The 15,018-nt window shown below is 41.1% G+C and overlaps 1 protein-coding gene across 3 annotated transcripts in view; it reads left to right on the plus strand.

Moving 5' to 3' along the window:
- REPS2 (RALBP1 associated Eps domain containing 2) overlaps positions 1-15,018 on the plus strand; it is a 93,115-nt gene that overhangs the window by 74,570 nt on the left and 3,527 nt on the right. For 2 of the 3 annotated variants that reach the window (XM_082773082.1, XM_082773083.1), the window contains exons 15-17: positions 10,275-10,358; positions 12,506-12,651; positions 14,737-14,842. In XM_082773082.1, the coding sequence (XP_082629208.1) occupies positions 10,275-10,358; positions 12,506-12,651; positions 14,737-14,842 (336 nt within the window). The remainder of the gene's footprint in view (positions 1-10,274; positions 10,359-12,505; positions 12,652-14,736; positions 14,843-15,018) is intronic. The other variant, XM_082773084.1, reaches the window with a different exon arrangement.

The raw sequence follows: 15,018 nt of genomic DNA on the forward strand, positions 1-15,018 counted from the left end.
AAAAAGGGTACATAATCAAATATCTCCTCAAAATATTCTTGTTTTGACCCAGCAAAAATATACATAAAACCAGTTCTTGAAAAAGTAATAAACTTCTTGTTTGTTACATTCTGCTTTATTTATCTCTAAACGTTCCTTTCTGCGACACAAGTAATAGAAAGTAGGAAAAGTATGTGTGGTGGGGTCATAATTCAGTTTAGCTGACCCTTACAAATAGCATGTAAGCAATAGTAAGCATATGGATTACGTTAGTCCAATGGGGCCCTTGGTTTAAAGAGCATGAAGTAGGAGGGAAGATCTGCTTTCAAAACAGAGGATCAAAATCTGAAGAAAAACCATGATGCTGAAATGACGCATTCAGCTTTTCCTGTTTCTGAATCTACCAAACTCTTCTCAAATTTCCATCTTAACTTATTTTTCAACAGTGTCATTGAAAATCCTATTTTATTGCCTTAACATTTTATTATATGCCTGCAGCTAAATACTGCCAATGATAAATATAGCTTGGAAATGAAGCAAGGCCCACATACTTCAGGGGCTGTGCACCATTTATCTATGCTTGTGCTGTGGTTGGTTTGGCTCAGGTTTGGAAATCAGTTGATGGAAGAGGAGAGGGAAACAATTTCTTCTGAGGACTACAGTTTTGTATGGATGATTGAGGAGCAGCATGGACCTGTTGGCTCTTCAGAGCAAGATTAAAGGGCTCATGGGATGCAAAAGCCAAGGTGCATAAAAGAGGGGTACCAAGGGATAGGTAGTACATTTCAATGGAGCAGGAGTCTTCCTGTGAGCTTAATCAATAGTGATAGAGAAATGGTGTCTTGACTTTGGTCAAAGGTTGTTGTAGCTTTTAGTAGAATTTGTGTCAACTTTTCAGAAGGCATTATTTTTCCTGTCACACCCTCCAAGGTCATCAAGCTCAGCAAATTACTGAAACACTGGTTAGTCACAGCATGCCAAATGTCTCCAGTTGGATCAAAACCTTCTTAAATTATGACCACATCCAACTCTGCCTCTACAGCGCAGCCAGCTAAATAATGGGGGAGAAGAGCTGGGTCACTGGGAGAGAGGACCACAAGCAGAAGCTTAGAGATACTATTGATGTGGCACTGACTCTGTAGCTCAGTGGGTACACAAACTTACTGTGAGAGGCTCCAAACTTGTGATCCTGTGATAAATTGACCAGTTCACAGGGAAGTAGCAGTGGGGCTGGCTTCACTGTTCTGGATTGCTGCTGCCAGCCCATGTTGTTTCACATCATTACTAGGCAGACACCTTTACAGGTGCAGCTATGGCTGTTCTTACCTCTATACCAGCTGTGAAGGTTGGTGGATTGATTACGTGTTTCTTTCTTCTTGATGGTCACTAAAAGGCTGTGGTAAATCCATCTCCTCCATATTTTTCTTCATTGCCAAAGTCAGCATTTTGTAGACTTACATCTGCATCAGTCCAGAAACTATACCCAGGTTATCCTCAGACCATTCACCAGACATTTCTTTAAAGGAGAAATATTTCATCTGAAGTCCCTGAGGTGACTGAATAAGTTTAATAAATAAAGATGGGTAAAAGGTAAGTTTACGTAGTGTGGAGATGTACTGCAGCAGGTCATTATACCTGATTTATGATCCTCTAATTCAAATTCCAACTCATATCTCTCTGCTCTGCAAGCTGTTTTGAATTGAGGTTTCCAATAAGATGTTGTGAAATGTGGTATGAAATGCTTTATTAGAATCCTCGATTCATATTGTTTTTCTATTGTGGAAAAAAATAATTCAGGTTTTGCCTAAATTCTGTGAAGGGCACTTGGAATTGGAAAGACTGTATGGAAGCAGGCTCATATAAAGGCTAGAGCTTTGTTTTGGTTAATATGTTATTCTGAAGTGTTTTCCTGTGTGTAACTTAACTGACACCTTCTGTAATCCCTAGTAGCATGTCTTACACTTAGCAAATCTGTAGTAGCTGCTTGGTTTTCAGAATAATTTTATTTGTATCAGTTTTCCTTCATCTTCAGATTAAAAACAATATGCTGCAAGCTATTGAACAGCCTTTGAACACTGGCAATGTCCTTATACCTCTCTTGTTCACTTCACATGGCATGCTACAGTTATGGCTTTTCTGCTCTTGTTTTTTTGAGGCACAAATTATCAGGGGTTTTGGACTCCCCAGATGATGGTATGTAAACCAGACAACCTACAGCTTGTTGAAATATCCAGTGTGTGTGTATATATTTATTTATTTATTTATTTATTTATTTCCTGGGCTTGTAGAGGACTGGATTCAGTGGCCCCGGACCTGATCCTGCGTTCATAACTTAATGGAACACAAGTCATCAATTAAACACTACTCATCAAAGAGAAATGAAATAACAGTGGTCCCAGAACTTCTGTGCTGATCCAGGGTGTACACAGAAAATCAGTGTAACTTTTAGAGGTGCTAAGAATTGTGTTCGGAAGCCAGCAGCACACATGACTGATTTTCAGTGACACAAATTTCAAACAGGAAATAACTTTGGGTGCTCATGAATAACATTCCACCAGAGCTGAGCTGGAACCGAACATGTGTATGCACATCTTGTGTGAGCCTCTATTATTATTTTTTTTAATGGAAAACAAAATAATAGTTTTTACTGTTGGCCTTTAAGCCTACAGAAGCCATTTACTGCTGCTGCTTACTATGGGAGATTTAGTGACATATTTATGTTAATAGGAATTATGGATGAACACTGAAGAGCAAATATGGGTTTAGGATTTTTTCCAGCATAGCTCACTCTCTGCAACATTGCCCAATTGGATCAACACTCCTTTATTTAAGTTACTCTATTTCGGTACCTTCCTGTCCTTTAATGGGGTATCCTGTTTGTACTATATAAGGGGATTTGAAAACAGCGGGACTGGAAGAAAACCTTGTATATCTTGGCTGAAAAATCTGATGTTCTGAGTCTTTTTTTCCCAGAGTCTAAATTTTAAGCCTGTTGGTTTTGTAAATTAGCACTGGTTTGTGCTGGATTTTTATTTCCTAGAGACCTTGGAACCTGTTTTCCCCACTGGTTCCATGCTGGCGGTTTTGATGGGCCCTGAAAACAATTACAGACTAAGGCAAAGTGGTCAAGTGAAGTCGGAGTGGGTAGGTGATTGTTAAGATAGTCAAACTGAAGTATCCTGATCACCTTGCAGCTCCAAAGATTAAAATCTTGCTGTGTTATATGAGCTCAGAGTTAAGCTGTCGGTTTAATGGCCATCGTTAGCGTTAGTTATTAATGATTTGGTGAAATCACGGAAACAAAGTGCTGTGAGGGATGATAGGTGGGTCACCCTTCCCAGTTACAAGCACCTGGCGTTGCTGGAAAGCTGAGATAATATTCTTCTTAATATATTGAATGTTCCGCTCTCGAAATGTTACTTGATACTTCATAATTCCTTCAAGCCCTTTGGCCATTCATCATCAAGACTTGCAAGTGAAAACTGGGACCCAGTTCAAGAAATGTGTCTGTAACAGCAAATTAAGCGTGCCCATGCTGATCTGCGGCACCGAGGCCGAGGGGTGGGGAGGGGAGAGGCTCCCATCCATCCTGCTGAGACCTCTCCGTCTCCTGCGTGGGATGGCCACGTGCCGGCTCCGTGCTGGGAGCTGGTCCTGACATCTCCCCTCTGCCAAAGTCTAACTTTGCCTAGTTAAAACTGGGAGTCCTGACAGGCAGATCCTGGTATATCTCCTGTGGGTCTTGAATTTTTTCCCCCCTCTTTGACTGGAACACCCCGTACTTGCTGGTTCCCAGGTTGCCTCGTATTGTCTTAGCTCTTTGTATGGCATCTGGGTAAAGCCTGAGTTGTATGGAGGATGAGAGAGGGTTTGGTGAGAGGGTTCAGTGTTGTTTGGAGAAAATGTTCAGCCAGCTGAAGTGCCTTCTTACTGCAAAATTATGTGAGGAATTTCAAGTGCTGGCGGGACACCTGGACCTTTATGGGAAGGAACTTTGTTGTTATAGAAGAAAGAAAGAAAAAAAAAAAAAAAGATTTTGCTTTTGGCAGCCTGCAATTCGTGTACATGATTGTATTCTCCCAGGCAACCATATTATATTAAACCGAAGGAATACTCTTTTAGCTTGCATTTACAACTGCTGTGCAAGAAAATGGTTGGGGGGGTTGATCATCTTTGCAGTTTTGGCCACAGATTAACATATGTTGTATAATCGGTGCATTAGGTACTGAAGAAGCCTCTAAATAATAAAACTGAAAGTCTTCTGTAACATGAAAGACTTTGCCATCTGCCACTTAATATAATACAAACGGATTATCCTCTTCTGTCGTGAAAATTATATATTAAATCTAAAACGGCCAGACAAAGTAAATTATGGTTTAAGAAGTGGCAGAAACTAGCACAGTTAGAATTGAATTTGGGGAGTAGTTGATGGATGCCATAAAATCCATTCTAAAGAGGTTTCTGGGAGAGCGGAAGCAGGGCAAGTATCTTAATTAAAACGTGTTGTAGTAATTTTTGAACATTCATTGTAAAAACAACAACAAAACAAGCCAAGAATCCAGTGCCTGTATCTGTAGTGGAAGGCACATACCTCTTTCTAGCTTATGGTAATCTGGTTTTGTAGAAGTGGAGTATTAAAACAGATTGCTAATGCTTCCATCTGGGTCCTGTTCTTTCCTGGCGAATGGGCTGAATGCTGCAGCAATTTGTTTGTATTTACTGCCTTTTTCCTAAACCTTATCGCCAGCCCTCAGATAGCTCAGGGAGAGAAAAAGCTTATCAAAACTTCAGAGCTGCACAGTGCTGAGGAAGCAGTCAGCACGCTGAGACCCTGGCAGCTTGTTGCATTTGCATCCCTATGGGTTTTCTCTCTGTCTTATCGTTTTCAGTTTCTGTAACAAGCAATAAAAAGAATTGATGATTCAGTGTTGGGTAGACTAGACTCACAAAAACTGGAATTGAGACATCTTGACTTCTTCAGAATTGCCGTTAAGCACAAAAATAAGAATGTTTAGAAAAAGGAAAAATGCCTCTTAAATGAACTTACGTAGAGATGATAGAAGATTGCAGTGGGCGCATACTGAGCGTTAAGCATATTTAGTATCCTACTTTTTTATACAGATAAGCTCTTCTCAATGCTTTTTCGCAAAGCTAAGCAGTGGCACTGTATAGGTAATTATTATGGGCTATTCCAATGAATGCAGACTGATAATTTCATTTCTGTGAGTGGTGCTATTGACTACAATGGAACTATTTCCACGTGTAAAGTTAGCCTGGAGCATAAGCGTGGATGAGACTGAATTGTGGGGAAGACTGAACATACTTTAACTCTTGCTAAAAGGCTCTCAGGTAACAGAAATATGAAAGATCCATGAAGACTTTCTGTTCTGGGAGACCAGTTACAGATTGTCTTGAGAAGTGGGTGTGAAGTCTACATATAATCCAGCATTGCTAATCAAAAGAACTGGAAATGTAAGCAAAAAAAAAAAATAATTAGTTGTAAAGTAGTGCATTCTTTTACAGTTATGAAAATCTTTCATCTGATTCTTTCAAAGCACTTAATGCTTAAGCGAGCATTACATATTCTTTTAGAAAGGTCCTGTTAAGTATTGTCACATGGAGCAGTTAGAAGACTGAGTGGCTGCTCCAGGATCAGACCACGAGATTGTAAGCATTTGCAGTTCCTAATACTCACCCTAACGATGAGGGATTGTCTGTCCTACTGCTCAATATTGGTCGTAGGCCATGGGTTGGTCTCTGGCTGAGGCCATTCTACAGAGACTTTGTTGGCCATTTTTATCTTCTGCTAGGAAGAATGAGGAGGATAAGACTCTTCTTAGATGCAGCAGTGGGGGAATATATGAGTGGGGGCAAAGGAGATATCACCTATTAATATCTGGATGTTGGTCTTTACAAAGGGAAGCTCTTCAGGAGATTTGGAAGAACACCCGGTGTTGCTCTTATCTGTGATCATATACTCTTCTTCCCATAATCAAGATATTCTCAGGCATGTTCTGGAAATTATCTTTTGCGCTGCTGGTAGTGCACATGAACGGGATTTTCTTTACCCAGCTGCTATAACCCTGGATGTGGACCCAACCATATCAACCCTTCCTATGTCAGCCAGCTTGTTCCATTCTGTGGCCATGAATTGAGACACTTCCATCTAAGCACCTTCACCCTATTGTAACTGAATTTTCCCTTGGAAGACCATATTGCATAAGCAGCATAATCTCTCTGGGTAGATAAGACTTTAGAAACCTGAATTATTTAAAGCACTGCTGAATAATTTTAAACAATAATATAACAGCGAGAAGATTCCAAGATGTGGGAAAGCTTTAAGGCGTTTGTTACCGTGATGGAGGGAGGCAGTTTATTGCTGACTTTTTGAATGAGAAATGAGTTGCCCAAATACTATATTAAACATGGTATAAAAACAGTACAAAAATAAAGGGAATCCACCTTAATTGATCCTGATGGATCACCTTTTCCTTATACTTGAAGGAACTCAGATTGGTGTATCCTGGAGCCAGTCTCACTTGACCTGTGACCAGAAGGCTACAGGGACTGGCTTTCACCCTGTGTCCAAATCAGTGAAGGAGAGGAAATCTGTGAAGAATCCCTCTGCCAAAACAAAAACCAGGAGTCAGATGCCATTGTCAGTGCCATGTTTTGTCCAAAATTACTGGACTGTTTCCCTGCAGAGGACTAAGCTTCCTCCTTTGGAATATTCTCCATGATCTCTCGGTAGTCAGAGAGGCAGGAGTTAACACTCTGCAAGGAGAAAGTTCAGGCTCCCAAATCTTGTACTGCAGTTGGAAACCTCCCATGTCTGCTTGGAGGACTTTTTCTTTTAAAATGTGAGTGGGGAGGAACCAGCTTGCAAACATATTTGTAAAGCATCTCAAACCTCGCCTAGGGGACTCTGTTGGTTGTTGAATCAGCAAACCTTCTTTGCATCGATGCAAGTTGCAGTTGCACGAAATACTTCTGCCTGGGTTAAGTGGTGTCAGTCTCTGAACAAAACCCACTGCAGCAACATAATAGGATTTTTTATGCTCGGGCACTTGTGTCAGAGGCCCATCACTTTGAGGACTGGGAACTTTTCCTGTGTGACCAGCAAACAAGACACACTCCAAAGCACCGAGGCCTACCTTGCCCAGCACTAGCTGTCTGCACACCTCACAGGGCAGGATCACTCTGCAGGCCCTGAATAATTTGGACAGCTATTTTTTTTTATTATTTTTTTTTTCTTTAAGCCAAGCATTCAGAAATGTCCTGTTCCACGTGCCACTAGGTGGCACTTGAGGGACATGGCAGTCACTTGGTTTTATTCATTATGCATGAGCTGCATCACCAGAACTAGTTCTTTTTTTAATTTTTTGGTCAAATGTACTTATGTATTTATTTTTACCATCTGCCTTCTCCAGCCAGCCCCTGCCCTGCTGCCTGCTGAGCTTTGCACGCCAGCCTGCCTGCAGTCCCTGCGCCAGCCCGGTGGCCCAGCCACTGCTCTGCAGACCAGGAGCTGCCAGAGCTGCTAGGCTGACAGCCACATCGCAGCACTCAGCTGCTGAAAAATAATATGGATGATGTATCGTTGGGAACTGCTTTATCAAACTGTTGGAAATTTTGAAAACTCACCCTTTTGGCATCAGTACTCCAATTTATATTTGCTCTCACTAGAACAAAAAGTTCACTTTTTTTTTCTCCCTTCAGTTTTCTACAGGTTAAAACAGTGTTCTCCTGCAATGAGGCCACTTTTTAAGATCAGTTTTTCTGAAGCAGTTTTAGCTTTTTATTTTTTTTCCCACCTTCTTTTCCCTGCAGGTCATTTATCTTATTCTAACTTCAATTTTCATTCATATTTGCAATTGACATTGTAGAGTACATCTCTGTTTAGTTACTTCTACGCTGCTCGAACACATCAGTTTTTGAAAGCTGCATTTTATCTACACATGAAAGGAGACCAAACCTCTGCTATTTTTTTTCCACGCTGTAGAATAAGGTGCTGTATTCTTGCTTTTGATGCAGGGTTTAATGCAGACTCCAACAAGAGTATGAGCACCAGAAGCTGCTGGTCTGGCCAGGTTAGGGGGTGTTTGGAGCCCCCAGTCCAAGGAAGGTCATTCAGAGCTGGCTCTCACATGTCCTTGTCATCACACTCGTTTTGCAGCAAAGCTATACCATGAAGGCTTCATAGTGTACATATTACACAGCTCTCTGAAAGACTGTCTTTACTCTTGCTGCCCCTAAATAAGTGATTTATCAAAGTGATGTGATTTGGGACCAAATTTATTGTGTGGCTCTGCTGGGTATTTGAGCTTTGCTATCCCCAAATCATTCATGAAAGCCCCATAGATCTTCCCATGCTACTGTTAACAGTGCCCAGACCCTTGATTTCTTTCAGATATATAAAAAGTGGTTGTACAAATCAGAGAGGTTATGGGCTATTCACATTGCTGATAAAGAAATGCTATGTTACATTAAATGCATTTTAAAGGTCTTTGATTTGTGTAGACAGAAAAAAAAAAAAAAGATTGCTTTTTCCATTTTGCTCTCCTATTTGTACCAGAAATCAACAGATATAAAAGAAGCTCTTCAATCCGTGAAAAAAGGTTTCCAGAATTGAAATGTTAGTATCTAATAGCTATTTGAAATCCAAATACTTAAGTCATTAATATTCAAATACTACTGGAAAGTCACAGCGTGTTTATTTTTATTATGCCATCAGATAACACTACAGATGTAGCACACTTGGAAGAGGGGGAGAGAGATCTTGTCAGCCAAGACACATTCTCCTCCTTTCCAGAGGAATTTCACACGCATTTAAAAAATAAAAAATAAAATAAAAAATCACAAATCTCGCTGCTCTGTATAGATGTTCAACATTGTATGGTTGAAGAGCAGCAGTAACCTGACAGAACTGCTCTTCCCCTGCAGCTCTCTGTAGAGCTCTTACTGGTTGTTACAAAAGAAACGGAAGTGCTATGAGGGGGGGAAAAAAAAAAAAGTATATTTTAAAATATACCACATTGTGTCCATTCTGTCATTTTTTAACCTGTGGTTAAGCCCTGTGAAACTTGTGACCACTCCACAACTTGATGGGTCTAGGCAGAAACCTCCTGGCAAGAGCAAATCCGGTTCTTCAGTGTGTGACAGGTTATTATTTTGGCTAAAATCCTGGCCCCTTTAAAGTCTGAGGCTTGCCTTGAACTTTTTATTTTTAAACCCGAGCTTTCACCTGGGTAGAAGCGAGCCTTTTTTTTTTTTTTTTTTGTGAGGAGCAAGCAGGATGGCAGGCTGCCTGCCCTGCCTGGGGGCCGCTGTCAGCTTGGCTCCGACTTGACAGGAGCTGGGAGAGAGGAGAGGAGGCAGCCTGCGAGTGCCAAGTGCCCTCAGCCTCCCTGCTGCTGCCTGCTTTCCCCGTCTTCAAAAGCCAGCTGATGCTTTCTAGACAGAAAACAGCCGTGCCCTGTTTACACCGTGTTTGCTGCAGCATGCCCGGGGACAGGCAGCTCCGAAGCCCGCTGCCCTCCCGTAGCAGATGTGCTTTGCCACGTCCTGCTGGGGCAAACGGGAAGGTGCTGGAGGATCTCGGGGCAAGATCCTCCAAGGCAGAGCCAAGGGTTAGCCCTCTCTGCTCGTTTTCTCTTGTGTCAGATGCTCCAGGGGGAGGGCGTTGTGGTTTGCTGCGGTGTAGAGCTGTGTTTTGAGGGTTCAGCTCGGTTTCTGTTTGCAACAGGAGAAGGGGGAAAGGAAGGAAGAAGATTGTTTGGCTTCTTTTTATGACTTGTGTTTTCAGTGCCTTTATTGGAATTTTTGGTATAATTCATACTTTCTCACTCCAGCCTTGCCAGCTTCAAAGACAGAAGCTTACCCCAATGCATTTTCATCAGTTTCAGGAGATGATAAGGTGACAGGGCACAACCAAGGTCTTTTCAGCTTTTATCCACCCCACCTTGGTTTTTCCTTTGAGCGCTTAGGCCATAAGGATAGCTTTGGAAGAAACTCTGGTTACCAGGTCATTTATATTCAGAGACACGATCCCTAACTTTTCGCAGAAAAACTTTTCTCTTGTTTTCCTAGCACAATAAAATGCAAGAAAAGAGTTTTGTTAAGTCTCAAAAAGACATATGTCATCCATTCAGCTGTCATCCTAGACCTCTATTTCTCCTACTGTTGAATTGTTAAAGTAACTTTTCTTTTGTGTATAATGTTTCCTCTCATTGACGTTATTGTATGTGACTGCTAGTCACTTTCTGGGTGTAGCAGTGACTGATTTGTTGTTACAGACAGAGCAAGTATCTGAGGTTGAGTTACACCCTCAGATGAACAGACCCCCGTCGCAGGCAGAAGAAAACAGCTCAGCAAAAAAGGTGAGACCTGCGTATGTTGTGCCATTGTTGAGTGATTTGCCCTCATCAACAAATGTAGTTGTATCAAGTTTTAAAGCAATTAAACCGGGGGGTTAGGGTTACGTTTTTACATGTTTGCTTTCTCGGGAGGTCAAGACACCAGAGGGAACCGGGATGGTGCGTGACATCAGCTCCGATAAATCATTGAGAAGGCTTTTAGTATGCACACATCAGTGCATGTGCTTTAAGAAAGGCAGCTTCCCATTTGTTTCAAATCAACGGGGGCTTGTGGAGCCTTAAGGGACACAAAAAAGGAGTTTGGTTGTACTTGACCCCTGCCTCACTGTAAGCCTTCCAAGTTGTGATGCGGTTCTTGCTTCCAGTTATTAAGGGTTTGGTTTTGATGTAAACACACCTGTTTGCTGTGAGGTCAGGGTCTGCTTCGAAATGTACACAGAATGGGAAAGATTTGCTCAAAACATTTGCTTAGGAGGTATGATTTCTAACTTCTTTCTGTGTGAACACATACTTTGTATGAAGCAATCACCGAAGGTGCAGTGGTGCTCTTCACAGAGCCTGGCTTATGGATAGAGCAGCCCTGGCAGCGCCTCTGAGTGTTTCCCTGCTCCATGGCAAGGCTGTTGGCACAGTGCTGACTCCCTTTTGAAGGGCTGGTGCAACGACAGCCAGCCAAAGAGCCCCCTGTGGAGGGGTCTGCTTTTAGGTACTGGGTATTTCTTCCAGTACTGTGCTTGAAATGGAAAAGGGATTACTCCTATGGATTTTGTAGTGTTTTGGCAGTTTAAGGTCAGCTGGGATTGCGTATTTGGAATCCCACCAGTTTGTAGGTGTTGAATGCATACACAAGTACCTTGCATTGTGAGTTTGCAGGGAGCTATAGGATTTCAGAGCACAGTATTATCTGAGGTCTGTGCACTGCTGATGTCCTGATTAAAAGATCTTCTGATATTTTAATTTGCGTTTAAAGTAATGGCAGAAGTGTTTGTAACATCTAACCCCCTTGTGTCCTTATAATTCTAATTCCTCTAATAATTTTAATCCTTCTAATTCTAACTATTGATGGTCTTATGTTTTTCTTCATACTGTGTCAGTCATAGTAACCTCTTCTGATGGGTCAGGCTGTTTACTACAGTTCTTTTTCTTATGATTGCTCAGTCATTAAATGCTTCCTTATTTATTTTTTTTCTTGTTTTATTAACAGTTGGCCAAAACATAGTGAGAAAGATAGTCTGACCCAGTAATACACACTCCGCGAGTGATAGTAAAACTTGATCTCTGGTCTTGGCTGTGACACTAAATGTGTAACCTTTGTCATATCACTTTGTTTCAAACAAAATGTTTAACTTTCCCATTCCTGAAATGGGGCAGTAATAGTTATGTCACTTGTAGAAGAGACCTAATAATAAAATGCACTGAAAACTGCACGTTTATCTTTCAGTATTAAAACAGATATAAAACATTAAAACCACTTCTCATTGCAAAAGAAAAGATGTCTTAATTTAAAAGAGTGAAAACACTTCTTCATTAAAGGCATTAAGACTTTTTGTTTTACCTGCAGTCCAGACTCTTTTCGATGTAACTTACCAAGAGAAATAACCGGACTTCTACACTTTCAACATGTTAGTTTTGCATTGATGATTTTAAACATGCATCTTTCTAAGCTCATTTCTGTGTTGCTTCATGTAAGAGAGTAGGGGATAAGAAGAGAGGGGCTGTGTGCCAAGGGACTGAGGTAGAAGCTGTTATGCTAGTGATTGATCCTTACCAACTGGGAGCATAATTAAAAATAAGTCTTGCAGTGGTCCTAATATTTTTGAGCCAACTGGGTGCTAGTACATCCGTTCATACCCCCTCCCCAAATGCAGACCTGTACAATCCAGTTCTGAGGAGCCTGTCATCCAGATGAAGACAAAATTCATCTAGCTAGCGTAATTGTTTCATTCGGTAAGGGTTTGTAGGAGTTATTGTTTCTTCGAACAAAGTCAAAAACCCAAGAGGCTATTACCAAATTTAAATTAAGCCCTGTACCACTTTAAATTATGAAACCTTAGGCCAGATGTCAGCAATTTCTGTGCCACAAGCACTCCCCAGCCTAGTGACTGGACACATATGGCCTGACTTAACTTTGCTGTGCTTCTCCCTTGCAGGAGGTTGTTCTCGTTCAGCCGCCCTCCAAACCTGCCCGCAGGAAGCTTCGGACGGAGACACAAGGGCTGGAGACCCCCGAGCTTTCTCCCACTATAAATGTGACTTCTTCCATGCCAGCAGTCAAGCCTCACCTCCCAGTCCAAAAGTAAACAACTTGTTCCACACACGCCAAAATGCACTGTGAGATCTGATGTGGCAGGGCTTGCTCTTTGCATAATTTTGTGCTTAATAGTTCTTGTTTTGAGAACATTCAAAAGATGCAGGTCTCTGAAATCTACATCTGTCCAATCCAGTGCAGGCTAAGTTTATAGTGACTGTAAGTCAGTAAGCCTCTTGAAAAGTTACTGCTTTGCCCTACCTAGTAGACGTCTGAAGAGCAAGCCTTGTTCAGTCAGCATCTCTAACACAACTCATTTTAACTCCATGGGTATATGTTTTTACCTTGCACAAATCTTCTGGAATTTTGCTCATTTGTTTGGATGGATAGAACCAATTAAATGCCCAGGAAACTGAGTCATGAAATACTTGATATTGGTCATACCCGTGTGATATTTCTTCATCACAAGGAAGGTTAGAAATGAGCTTACCACTGGTGTAAGCCATAGGCCACTTGTAACAATCCAATAATTGCCAAACACAACATGTGTTGTTTGTTAATAAGTACTCATAAGTACAGCTGTTGAAGCTCTCAACAGCAAAGACCTGGAGGATTTCATTATATATATTTATTTAATAGCAGTGTTGAAGGGGCTGCACAAATGGTAAGTGAAGGTACTTGAAGCTCTTTTGGGTCTATACATCTCCCTCAATCAAAACACTGTGCAAACATTACAGCCTGCCTTTGCCCAAAGCCTTGCAATGGCACCTGGTTCAATCTGAAGCAAAACCGAGATGCCCAAATCAGTTGAGCAGTTTTTGGCAAACTGTTTGTCAGCAGACTGAATCTGTGCTGCATAAATGGAGATTAGAATAAATCATAAGACTCCTAGGATGCCCTTAAAGAGCTATTTTGTGCTTTGGGAGTGCATATTCCATAGAGGTTCAAAGAACAGATAATAGCATTTGTTAACATCTCAACTTAATCCCGTCTTGTCTGTATCTTTCCTGAAATGTTTAAATGACCATGGGGTTGTAATTCCTTGTGTTGTTTTTTGTTTTTTGTTTTTTTTTTCCTCCTGTAATTATTACTTTATAGTCTACAGAGAGTGGTTTGAAGCAAAACCTGACAGTTCACTGGAAGATAATAGCATAAAGACCAGACTGTGTTGTGAAGTAGACCCTGTTGCAAAGATCAGTGCCATTAGCTCTGTCAAGAGAAAGAACGGGGACTGTGTACCATTATGGACCTTATTTGAATAGGACATCTGGTTTATGTTAAATTTGTCACTAAATAGCTTTTGATGCCTCATGTAAAACTTTAAAATAATCTCTGTGAAAAAGGGCTTGGATATCCAGCCAGTATTTTCTGTATTTCTTTTTTCCTTTTATGCTCTCGCTACCTCTATCTCTTAGAGCAGTTGGTCCTTATGTACGAAGTTGGCACTTTCTGTACCCATCTGCCTGACTGCAGTTTCCTCCACACCAGTCACCATGGGCTATAGAGTCATAATAATAATAAGAGAGAAATCTTTTATTTAAGCAGCAAAAGAGATGAGGCAATTCCGTAAGTCATCTGCCTGTTTCTGTTTGTGATATCAGGTAGCTTCAGTAAAAGTGACTGTTTTGAGAAAGAAAATTAATATTATTTTTAAGTGAAGCAATATCAGAATCAGCAGAGCCTTGAAAAATCTGAGACAGCATTTTCATGCAGATGTCGTTTCTTTCTGAATAGAGTGATTTTTATATTTTCTTTTAGCCACTCCTGAATTTTAAATTCTACAAGTGTCTGAAAACAGCTGAAGGACAGATACTGCAATAAGGACAGCTATGCAAGGATTATTCTTAAGCTGAATCCAACTGCAGTGATTTTAAAATAATAGAGACAGCCTAAAATGTTTCTGTCATTCAGATTAATAAGCGTGGCCATTTTACTTTCAAATAGCCCACCTGGTTCAGTCATCTTATTTTAGTGTTACGTTTTTCTTTTCTTAAATGTGTAGTTTGTACCTTGTCTTTGACATGTAGTCTAGTGTGTATAGGGTATAGACACACAAAATGGGTGACTGGTCTTCTGGCATCAGCCACCATTGAGGCTCTTAATTGAAATGTTTTGTATTTATCTGTCTGGCAGACAGTCTTCCAAGCAGAAAAGGGCTATTCAGACTGCTATACGAAAAAACAAAGAAGCCAATGCTGTGCTCGCCAGGTTGAACAGTGAGCTCCAGCAGCAGCTGAAGGTAAGGAACACATTGAAAGTCAGTGACAAACCTCCCTGCAGTCGGTTTCTGGAAGAGAATAACTACACTGTATGGGTGGCTAGAGTGAGACTTTCTGGGAAGAGTTACAACCTATGTGCATACAGCTCCATTGGCACTTAAGGTCTAAAGGAGGAATCTTGTCTTTCTGAAAAGTT

Source organism: Aythya marila (assembly GCF_965140915.1).
Source record: "Aythya marila genome assembly, chromosome: 1".
Lineage (NCBI taxonomy): Eukaryota > Metazoa > Chordata > Aves > Anseriformes > Anatidae > Aythya > Aythya marila.